The sequence below is a fragment of the Salmo salar genome, chromosome 21 (assembly GCF_965601325.2).
Source record: "Salmo salar chromosome 21, fSalSal1, whole genome shotgun sequence".
In the NCBI taxonomy this organism is placed as follows: domain Eukaryota; kingdom Metazoa; phylum Chordata; class Actinopteri; order Salmoniformes; family Salmonidae; genus Salmo; species Salmo salar.
In genome coordinates, this window is record NC_138311.1 from 41,087,369 (window position 1) to 41,099,934 (window position 12,566).

General features: G+C 43.6%; 1 protein-coding gene across 1 annotated transcript in view; it reads left to right on the plus strand.

Moving 5' to 3' along the window:
- Positions 1 to 12,566, plus strand: part of LOC106582360 (zinc finger protein GLI2) — a 178,592-nt gene that overhangs the window by 119,771 nt on the left and 46,255 nt on the right. The window contains exon 4 of the mRNA XM_045704761.2: positions 7,344 to 7,549. Within this exon, the coding sequence (XP_045560717.2) occupies positions 7,344 to 7,549 (206 nt within the window). The remainder of the gene's footprint in view (positions 1 to 7,343; positions 7,550 to 12,566) is intronic.

The window sequence follows — 12,566 nt, forward strand, 5'->3', positions numbered from 1 at the left end:
GCCCATTTGAAGATGTAATACAATAGCCTTCTGCGTGTTCTCTTTTCAACTCCGTCTGCATATTTGCAATCAAACGCGAGAAATTTCTCCATCTCCTTAGCTATCATACTTTAATTCCGAAGGGCATTCCACTGATTTCAAAACTCATTCCTCCAGAAAGTGGAGAGCAACACTTTTTCAGTTCTACTACGTGATATCTTTCAAAAAAGCTGCATTAGAAAGAATTACCTACACATACTGACCAGCTCATGTTATAGACAGAAGCATGCTACATATCAGATAAATCCAAACTCATCTCTCGGCATGTCCAGCCCATCCATTATCTCTGCCAATCATGGCTAGTGGGAAGGTTACTGGCTTTTTCCATGTCTAAAACAACCAGGCTCGTAATTGAACATTTTTATTTGTATTTTCAGATGGCATACAAGTTTGTTATTAAGGCACATGTTCCAGAAGGCATTTCTGCCAAAAAACACATTGTTGTAAAAAATGTTTTATACGTTTGCGTTCAAATGCCTCTCCTGTGAAGCATGGACGTGCAACAAATGCCTAGTTTCCTGAAACGAGTCACATATTATCACAATACTTTGGTGCCAATACGATATTTATTGTGATTCTCATGATTCTATATGTATTGTGATTTGATACTGTGAATTTATTGTGATTCGATGTTCCAAACCATAATTCCTGCTGCAGAGGGACAAGAGAGAGCCGTGAGAAAACAAGTGTTGATCAGTCATGGAAATAAAAGTGCTAAAAACAAATTGGCTCCCTGTTTAAAAAGAAGATGGAGAACAAGCTATGAAGGAAAAATATTGGTATTTTGGTGCAGGTACAGCCATCTGGCGCAAAAATAATATTGTAGTATTGTCAAAACGATACGATATATCATCAAAAACAATATCCCAATATGTAACTAACATGGCTGACAGTGACTCCGTACAGAGCTAGCTAAACTCAGCAAAAAAAGAAACGTCCTCTCACTGTCAACTGCGTTTATTTTCAGCAAACTTAACATGTGTAAATATTTGTATGAACATAACAAGATTCAACAACTGAGTCATAAACTGAACAAGTTCAGTCCGATGATGCTGTGACACATCGCCCCAGATCATGACAGACCCTCCACCTCCAAATCGATCCCGCTCCAGAGTACAGGCCTCGGTGTAACGCTCATTCCTTCGCGATAAACGCGAATCTGACCATCACCCCTGGTGAGATAAAACTTTTTGCCAGTCCTGTCTGGTCCAGCGACGGTGGGTTTGTGCCCATAGGCGACATTGTTGCCGGTGATGTCTGGTGAGGACCTGCCTTACAACAGGCCTACAAGCCCTCAGTCCAGCCTCTCTCAGCCTATTGCGGACAGTGTGAGCACTGATGGAGGGATTGTGCGTTCCTGCTGTAACTTGGGGCAGTTGTTGTTGCCATCCTGTACCTGTCCCGCAGGTGTGATGTTCGGATGTACCGATCCTGTGCAGGTGTTGTTACACGTGGTCTGCAACTGCGAGGACGATCAGCTGTCCGTCCTGTCTCCCTGTAGTGCTGTCTTAGGCGTCTCACACTACGGACATTGCAATTTATTGGCCTGGCCACATCTGCAGTCCTCATGCCTCCTTGCAGCATGCCTAAGGCACGTTCAGGCAGATGAGCAGGGACCCTGGGCATCTTTCTTTTGGTGTTTTTCAGAGTCAGTAGAAAGGCCTCTTTAGTGTCTGTCACGGTTTTCGTCGGTAATGGAGGACCAAAACGCAGCAGGTATGTGTAAGCTCATCTTGACGTTTATTAACTTCCCAAAATGAACACCAAAATAACAAAACAAGTGAACGAACGATGTACAGACAGTCTGGCAAGGCACAAGGCTAAACACAGAACAATCTCCCACAAACACACAGACAAACACACCCAACTAATATAGGACTTCCAATCAAAGGCAACACCACACAGCTGCCTTCAATTGGAAGTCCACCCCAATTAACTCTACATAGAAACACACTTACTAGACTACACATAGAAATACATAAACATAGACCATAAACCAAAAACCCGGAAATACTAAATCCAACACCCTTTTACCAAAACACCACCCCTGACCACATAAAACAAATATCCTCTGCCACGTCCTGACCAAACTACAATAACAATTAACCCTTATACTGGCCAGGACGTGACAGTGTCCTAAGTTTTCATAACTGTGACCTTAATTGCCTACCGTCTGTAAGCTGTTAGTGTCTTAATGACCGTTCCACAGATGCATGTTCATTAATTGCTTAAGGTTCATTGAACAAGCATGGGAAACAGTATTTAAACCCTTTACAATGAAGATCTGTGAAGCTATTTGGATTTTTACGAATTATTTTTGAAAGACAGGGTCCTGAAAAAGGGACGTTTCCTTTTTTGCTGAGTTTATATGACTGTTCCTGCTTGGTTAATGACTACTACCATTACGGTAGAACCAGGAGGAACCAGGATGAATGACAACTAAGGAAAACCAGGGACAAGGTTCCTAGGGAGGGATGCTGTATCAGTCTGTGCCTGGCTAGCTGTACTCATGGATATGGCTAGATGCACCAAAGACCTAAGACTAAAATGCTTGGAGCATTTTGCCTCTTCTGGACTGGGGGAATTTGGGGAAATTCTTTGGGGACAGAATTTCCTCAACAGTACAGTGCAGGGCTAGCTTGCTCTGAGACAGTGTTAAAGCACAGCATTTTGTTTTGAGACAGTGCTTATAATGTGCAGTGTACAGCGGATTGTGGCAATGTGGAAATGGGCATCCTCTGTGTGAACCCACAAGTCTGGTAAGAGGGAAGACAGTCTTCCTTGTCTGCCAACATGTTAGAGGGGGTTACTAATTAGTATCCAAAATCCAGCCTTCTGTTCCCAGAACCTCAATGACAACACAACAAGAGGAAAAGAAAAACAGATCCCCACTCATTCCAGACCAGCAGGACTGCTATTTATTATTTTTGAGAGAGTGAGGAAGTAAATTGCAGCATTGAGCTGAGCAGGATTCTGCCCCAAGGTTTTGTGCGGTGGAGCTGTGGAGCTGCAGCCTGCACCAATCTTTTACACAAACAGATGTGGTGGTCCAGTTTACCAGGCAATCAGTCTGGGCTTGGAATGTGTTGATTAAATGGATTTTACAGATCAGCCATTTGTTTTTTTTCTTTGTTTGGCTTGGTTAACGTGCAGTTCCCGAGTGTGCTGATTGGTTAGCGTTAGAAGGGAGGCCTATCCTGAGCATGCTGATTGTGGAAAGATGGGGTTGATCCCAAGCGTGCTGATTGGGTGCATTTTGTTGGTTCAAGTCTTCACTCTGGTTATGGGAGGATTTAACAGTTCCTGTGAATTATTGTAAGGAATGAATTCATGAAAGGACAGAAGCAGCCATCAGTCAAATTAAAGGCTGTTGCAAATGAACGGCTTAAAAATGTCAAGATTTATCTGATGCCCTTTAGCTAGCTACAAGCTTGTAATCATCTAGTGAAGCAAACAACAATTACCTGAATTGGAAATGTACTGTAATGTAGTTTGTGTGTCCTCACTTTCTTGAATCATTCTCTCCCCCTTCTACTCATCTGTGGTGAACTTACCATTAGGCAGAAGAGGCATTTGCCTCATGCCTCACATCATCAAGGGACATAATACAAAAAAATGATATTGGTAATATTTTTTTTTCAATGTAATTTCTCTGCTGTGACTAAGACATGTCTGTGGAAAAGCAGTTCAAGTAACATCTTGTCAAAAAGAGGGCATTTTAACAAGACTGTAGTAGCTGTCAGAGAGGTCTCCTTTTTGTTGTCCCCTGACAGGCCGAGGTAGTACATTTCACCTTATTATCATGGACTCAAACACACACATGGTAGTTTGAGTGATTTATGTCCTGTATGTGTTAACGTGTTCTGGTGTCATACCTTGACAGACAAATAAGGTATTGTTGATTGCGACGATGTGTGAACACTGCATTGTGTTACTGGGGTATTTTGAAGCTCAGAGAAACCCATACAAAAAAAATCTTAAATGTTTTCCCATTGAAACAAAGGAATTGAAGGACTTTAAGAAAGATATGTGTCCATTATATGTCATGTTTCCATTTGAGCTCTGATCAAATAAATCATTTGAGTCTGGGAGGCAGGGCTCCCCAATTCATTTTGAAACAGTCAGGTTAGTTGTGGTTCACCATTTTTGCACTTCCATAAGGCAGAGCATTCACAGCCTCCACAAACTTGACAATTTAAATTTCACGGTTTCAATTAGCATTCACAGCCTCCACTTGTGTACTCTGTGTGTTGATCTTCTGTGGCTGAGGTCAGGACCACAGGAGAGTCAGTCAGCTCGAAATGCTCTTTGGGGTCATCACACCACAGATCCCAGATCCCACCGCTCCACCAAATGACGTTCTCCCCACAGCACAGTGGTAACAGGGAACACTGGGGCTAAACATGAAGGACGGTGACCAACCAGTACGGTCCGTAAAAACTTACCCAAACAGATAAGAGCGCTCTGGTGCCAGTTTTGCGAAACCCGGAGCGTCAGCAAAGCCGGATGCTAATCTCTGGAACTCGCGCAGGGCTCTCTCTAACTCTGTGCTGTGTGTGGACGCACCAAGGGGAGGGAATCGGCGTCTGTTTTTTCTCAGCTCCCCCAGAACAGAACAGAAACCTCTTTATGGGCCATCCATTGGAAGGGGTTGATGGCAGAAAGTTGGCCGTCAGACAAGGCTGGTTGTCTGTAGGCGTTTACTGGAAACAGAGGAAGCAACAAGGCCTGTGTTGGGTTGGGGCAGGTTGGCTCCAATACAGAGGGGTATAAATGAGAGACTGAGGTGAATCCAAGCCTTTCCAAGAACGGTAACATCTCAGACCCACCTTTCAGACCCGCAACCAGCCTCAGACAGCCTGTCATCCCTGTGGATTTCAGTGATTTAGAGATGAGTATATCCAAATCCACAGATTTTACAGGAAGAAACCGTATCAGTATTTTAACAGTTTTTTTACCTCGTGCTCTTGGCACATATCAGAATTTACTATCCTTGAGATACAGAACTATGTGTTTTAAATCCAAAGTCCTAGTTGTATCTAATATGAATTATTATCATTATAACTAATGGATGTTAAAACATCTTTGTGTATACTAGCTTATTTATGATTTTTCTAAGCCAGAGCATTTTGGTAGTTTTTTGTATGTTGTCCTACACTCCCCTATCCTCCCCCACCTCACTGTCCCACCCTCTCCCACTCTCCCCTATCCTCCCCCACCTCACTGTCCCACCCTCTCCTACTCTCCCCTATCCTCCCCCACCTCACTGTCCCACCCTCTCCCACTCTCCCCTATCCTCCCCCACCTCACTGTCCCACCCTCTCCTACTCTCCCCTATCCTCCCCCACCTCACTGTCCCACCCTCTCCCACTCTCCCCTATCCTCCCCCACCTCACTGTCCCACCCTCTCCTACTCTCCCCTATCCTCCCCTACCTCACTGTCCCACCCTCTCCTACTCTCCCCTATCCTCCCCCACCTCACTGTCCCACCCTCTCCCACTCTCTCCTATCCTCCCCCACCTCACTGTCCCACCCTCTCCTACTCTCCCCTATCCTCCCCTACCTCACTGTCCCACCCTCTCCTACTCTCCCCTATCCTCCCCCACCTCACTGTCCCACCCTCTCCTACTCTCCCCTATCCTCCCCCACCTCACTGTGCCACCCTCTCCCACTCTCCCCTATCCTCCCCCACCTCACTGTCCCACCCTCTCCCACTCTCCCCTATCCTCCCCCACCTCACTGTCCCACCCTCTCCCACTCTCCCCTATCCTCCCCTACCTCACTGTCCCACCCTCTCCTACTCTCCCCTATCCTCCCCCACCTCACTGTCCCACCCTCTCCCACTCTCCCCTATCCTCCCCCACCTCACTGTCCCACCCTCTCCCACTCTCCCCTATCCTCCCCCACCTCACTGTCCCACCCTCTCCCACTCTCCCCTATCATCCCCCACCCTCTCCCACTCTCCCCCATCCTCCCCCACCTCACTGTCCCACCCTCTCCCACTCTCCCCAATCCTCCCCCACCCTCTCCCCCATCCTCCCCCACCTCACTGTCCCACCCTTTCCCACTCTCCCCCACTTCACTGTCCCACCCTCTCCCCCATCCTCCCCCACCTCACTGTCCCACCCTCTCCCACTCTCCCCCACCTCATTAGTGGTCATTTCCTCCTGCTTGGAAAGTGACTGAAGACTAATGAAGTGTGAGGACGTGGTACTGCTTTGTTTAAAAACTACTCCTAACACATCGACTCCTCAGTTAGGAGCAGCCTGCATGTCTCAATAACAACAGACAGACAGTGGAGGGGTGTGGATGAATTGCAGCATAAAAATGTGTCTTTTGGCTTCTAGCAAAATACATTCTAGTCTCTTGGCTTCTACCTTTCACTGTTGTTTTTGCAAGAGGATAGAGTTGAACAAGTTCTTCATCTGAATGTAAGTACAGTAGCCTACAGAGCTCTTGAATGGTGTCCGGCAGTCTTTCTTCCTCAGAGAAGTGGCAGTCACTCCCTGTTTCCAGGTGCTCTACTGCCTGGCCCACCACACATTGTGGTTTCAATTAGACCCATTTGAAAATGTAATGGCACAACAACCAGATTCACAGGAGGAGTAGCGTGTCGCTTCAAAGAACTAGCTTTGCCAAAGACAGTTCAAAGAACTGTGCCAGTGGTCAGCAGACAGACTGTACTGTATTCAGTGTTCAGTTCTGGCTTCAGGGGCCAGCTATCAAGAGTTACAGCAATCTGGCTGTGTTTCTACAAGCAGACTTGCTAGTTAACTGCCAACAAATGACAAATATATATACCACTGACGGTGACCTGTGGACTATATTACCTCTGACTCCACTTCAATCATTGTATCTTGCTTTATTAATATGCTAGCTTGAAGGTGGCCAGTGAGATGCCTCCGTTTTACAGTAACATCCGGAGGATATGTTGTCTTGTAAAAGCGTTAAGTACCAATATGAGAGACACCTTGGCTGAGCCCACCAAAACAGTAGGCTTTTTCATAGGAGTCTAAGACCCTCAGTCTCAACTTTTTCACTGCCTGAGGCCTTACTCTGAGTAGCGGTAAAAGACTGTGACACAACAGGAATAGGGAGAAAGAACAGTAGTAGAGGAACTGGTTTCAGGGACAGACCTGACTGACACGTAAACCACAATTCACAAACATTCTGTTTTACTTCACAGTTTTGCCTTACTCTTTCAAGGTCTTCACTTTAAACAACAATGTGCTTATCGATGGTTGTCTCTTTCACTCTCTATTTCTGTCATTAACTAATTCTCCACCTCTTTTCTCTCTCGCCAGACCTCAAGGCCTAGCCAGCAGCCCAGTCATCTCAGACGGCATCTCTCTGATCCGTCTGTCCCCTCAGGCAGCAGGGACGGGGGAGTCCCCCTTCAGCCCCCCTCACCCCTACATCAACCACCACATGGAGCACTACCTCCGCTCCATGCACAGCAGCCCTACCCTATCCATGATCTCAGCTGCCCGTGGACTCAGCCCCACAGAAGGTGAGACACACATGCACACAGACACGCATGCAATCTCCTGGCAGTTATAGGGGATCTTACTATAAGAGAGCATTAAAACAAATGTAAAAAATTAAAAGTCCAGATAAAACTACATTTTCTACGTCAAATCACAGCCCATATCTGTCAGATTATAAATTATATTTATACAAATGCTAACGATAAGGCAGAAATATAGTTGGTTGATTTACAAACATATTTGTTTCAGCATTAAGGTGAGATGAGAGGAGCAGACTGTGTTTGAGGCACATAAGACTAGTATATAAGATAGTTGTCGCTATAAACACACGTCTTGCACACAACATCTCCCAGAACACACCTGGGTATATGTTGTTAAGTTGTTTACACACTACATTAGCCACCATACTATGGTAATTAGTCTAACACCTAATACACTCTGATACATTAAAACATTCTCATTTCATCCTCTCATGTAATGGGATGTGTATGATGTATATAGTGTGTGTGTTTGCATGTGTGTACGTGTGTGCGTGCTTGAGTGTGTGTGTGTGTGAGAGAGTGAGAGTGTATGTGTACACATGCACACAATAGAATGTGTGTATAAGTGTGTGAACGAATGTTTGGGTATCGGAAACCATGGAAATTAGCAAAGACAAACAAAGCCCATTTCCTTCCCCTGTACGGAGTTCATATGATGACAGGCCTGTCCTCACAAACCTGTTATGACAACAGGTTGAAGAGACTAGAGAGAGCCGCCTGAGAGGCTAAAATGCTGAGCAATAGAGCCGCCTGAGAGAATAAAAGGTTATCCACTACCCTCCACCATCTTTAGTGTGTCTGTCCAGTCCACTACCCTCCACCATCTTTAGTGTGTCTGTCCTATCCACTACCCTCCACCATCTTTAGTGTGTCTGTCCTATCCACTACCCTCCACCATCTTTAGTGTGTCTGTCCTATCCACTACCCTCCACCATCTTTAGTGTGTCTGTCCAGTCCACTACCCTCCACCATCTTTAGTGTGTCTGTCCTATCCACTACCCTCCACCATCTTTAGTGTGTCTGTCCTATCCACTACCCTCCCCCATCTTTAGTGTGTCTGTCCTATCCACTACCCTCCACCATCTTTAGTGTGTCTGTCCTATCCACTACCCTCCACCATCTTTAGTGTGTCTGTCCTATCCACTACCCTCCACCATCTTTAGTGTGTCTGTCCAGTCCACTACCCTCCACCATCTTTAGTGTGTCTGTCCTATCCACTACCCTCCACCATCTTTAGTGTGTCTGTCCTATCCACTACCCTCCACCATCTTTAGTGTGTCTGTCCTATCCACTACCCTCCACCATCTTTAGTGTGTCTGTCCAGTCCACTACCCTCCACCATCTTTAGTGTGTCTGTCCTATCCACTACCCTCCACCATCTTTAGTGTGTCTGTCCTATCCACTACCCTCCACCATCTTTAGTGTGTCTGTCCTATCCACCACCCTCCACCATCTTTAGTGTGTCTGTCCTATCCACTACCCTCCACCATCTTTAGTGTGTCTGTCCTATCCACTACCCTCCACCATCTTTAGTGTGTCTGTCCAGTCCACTACCCGCCACCATCTTTAGTGTGTCTGTCCAGTCCACACAAAGCAGCTGTACTGGAAGTGGTTATGTGATCTGGCAGGTGAGGAGAAACTAAAGCTTCTCTGTGGGCCAGCAGAAACACATGCCTGTTCTTTTACTTTTATTTTTTTTAAACCACATTTCTCTGTTTCTTTTGTCTTTCATGAGATACAATCAGTTGTTTGCATCATTTCAAATGTATTTTATTTTTTTGGTTGCGTTTAGAAAAATAATTAGGCTCTGTATTATAATTAGGCTCTGGATTAATATCATACATTGTAAATTACATCACATTTCCATTTTATATATATATATATATATATATATATATATAGTTATGTTGTAATTTGTTTAAAAAACTGTTTCACTATACATATGAAGAGGCAAAAAGGTATTTTTAGTTCTCTTTAAGGGTTCCATTGATTTCCCCATACAATGGAATTTGGTTCGACTTGCATTAGGTCCCAGATTTCCTTCTTAATGCTACATTCTAACAAGTGTTCAAGTGTTTCATCATCAGGACATGTTGACATTGGGCATTTTTGGGAGTTTTAACATAATAGTTCCATTGGACTACTACTCTCACCAGGAGACTTCGCACTGAGACTATCCTCACCGGTCTCTTAATTTTTCGAACAAGTGATTTGCCCATAGTCTTTTTACGAGTTGTTCACATTCTGATATAGCAAGATTACATTTTAAAATTGGTCAACGTCTATAAGCTCTTTGAGACAAAATTATTAGGCAAAAAATAATATCAGACTTTGTTTTTAAAAGTATCTCAATCTTCTCCTTCCTATTTCTACTCGACTGGATATCACGTAAATTAAACATCAATATGTTATTGGTCCTGATAGGACCATTTTGTTGTGGCCCGTGGCTTTGGCATAATCACATTTGCTGTCACTTTTGATAATGGTGCTTTCCCACTAATGGAACATTTGTATTTATAGCTTACTGCCATGTGCGCATTGCTGCACTTATAATGTGAAGAAGTAGCCTAATAGTTTATCAACATTTTAAACTAAATGTTCTGATCTGTTGTGTCAGCCACCTTGTGTAAACAAGTATTGGGGGATGCTAGTGGTTGTATTAATTTGGGATCTATTGCACCCCACAACTTTCCCAGACTATGTTTGGAATATTTATTTCTTGCACAGAATAGAATAGCATTCAGGGAGAAGGTCACAACGCCGCTCTCCGGGCCGCAAAAGGCATGTTTTTTTTTAGGGTGCATTCCGGCCACAAAGGTGATACTGCCGTGAAATTCGAGGCATTATCAAGTGCTTGTCAAATTGTGACTGAGAGACTGATGGAGTGTGTACAGCCTGTGTAAAAAACAAAGCAGAGCTCATGCCTTTCAAGCGACAATTTTTCAAATCATCTTTAGTCTCATCATGCAGCCTTACAATGTATTAAAAATCCAAACATATAGCCCAACGTTTGTAGAACAGCTAAAGTTACATTAATAACTCTGTAAATAAGCATATAGGAATACCTACTGTATTTCTTTGATAAAAGGATTAGCCCCTTTTTTCAATTTTTGCCTAAAATGACATATCCAAATATATCTGCCTGTAGCTGAAGCAAGGATATGCATATTCTTGGTACCATTTGAAAGGAAACACTTTGAAGTTTATGTAAATGTGAAAGAAATGTAGTAGAATATAACACAATAGATCTGGTAAAAGATAATACAAAGAAAAAAAAACGTTATTTGGTATTTTTTTTGTACCATCATCTTTGAAATGCAAGAGAAAGGCCATAATGTATTATTCCAGCCCAGGTGCAATTTAGATTTTGGCCACTAGATGGCATCAGTGTATGTGCAAAGTTCTAGACTGATCCAATGAACCATTGCACTTCTGTTCAAAATGTTGTGCCAAACTGCCCAAATGTGCCTAATTTGTTTATTAATAACTTTTCATGTTCACAATTGTGCACTCTCCTCAAACAATAGCATGGTATTCGTTCACTGTAATAGCTACTGTAAATTGGACAGTTAGATTAACAAGAATTTAAGCTTTCTGCCAATATCAGATATGTCTATGTCCTGGGAAATGTTCTTGTTACTTACAACCTCATGCTAATCGCATTAGCCTATGTTAGCTCAACCGTCCCGTGGAAGGGACACAGATCCCGAATAAGTTTTAACCGCTCAACACGGAATAGCCGAATCAACACGGAACACTCCCTCAAATCGTTTGTAGAAAATATTTATATTTTTTTCAGCTTTGTTCAATTGAATTCTTCATAGTATAAAATAATATAAAATAATGCCATGGAATTCTAAGCAAATCTTGTCTGCTAAATGAACTAGTGTAGCCCACAGCCATATCGCATAGCCAGATCAGGACCTAACATAAGGACAACTCAGAGTATGCTTTTCTTTTCTTCTGAAATATACTACATTTTGTTCATATCATGCTTCTTTAGACCTGTTTAAAATACATAATGGATTTATTGTGAAGGTGTAGGCTATATTACATGGATTTATTTGACTTTTTAAAATGTAGATGTTCCAAAGGTCTGCATCAGTGGCTTGTAATATATGTGTGGAAGCCAGGAGATGCTAAATGTGTTTATGTTAATAAACTGTCAATTACCGTGAGACTGACAGTTATTTGCTTGACAATCACCGGCTGATGAAATTTCGTGACCGCCACAGCCCTATATGTGACCAATAAAACTTGATTTGATGATTTGAGACATTAGCCCCTGACATATCCACAGGGACAAACGGAGAGCAGGAAACAGGGGGAGGCCATAGTAATGGCTTTAGCCCACAGTGGCTCGCTGTGAATGAAAGGAAAGGAAGAAAAACAAATCCATCTCTCACTCTTATAGCTTGTGACACTTTTAAATGTGGGTTTACTGGGTGCAGGTGTTAACATGTTTTACATCAATATTACTGTGGTGCTCAAGGGTTTCCCTTCTACTCACTCTGGATAGCATTTATGGCTTTCTCTGTGTGTGTGTGTGTGTGTGGTGTGTGTGTGTGTGTGTGTGTGTGTGTGTGTGGTGTGTGTGTGTGTGTGTGTGTGTGTGTGTGTGTGTGTGTGTGTGTGTGTGTGTGTGAGCAGATAGTCTGTCACAGTTAATTTATGTATGAGACAAGAGAAAAGCAGGAATGTGTTATCCCTTCTTTCTTTTTCTCCTTCTTTGTCTTCTTCCTTTACTCCCCAGGGTCATTCACACACCCCATCAAACCTCACTTCAGACTTCACCCATCGCTTACCAAAAGCCTTTTTGCCTCCAGGCATCTGCTGTAGCAAAGATCTTCAAACCTGTGAAGCAATGCACACTCTCTGTGTCTGTCTGTCTCTTTGCCTACTCACTCTTTTTGTCTCTGTCTGTCTGTCCCTCTGTCTCTACGTCCTCTCATTTCCCTCTCTCTCTCTCTCTCTCTCTCTCTCTCTCTCTCTCTCTCTC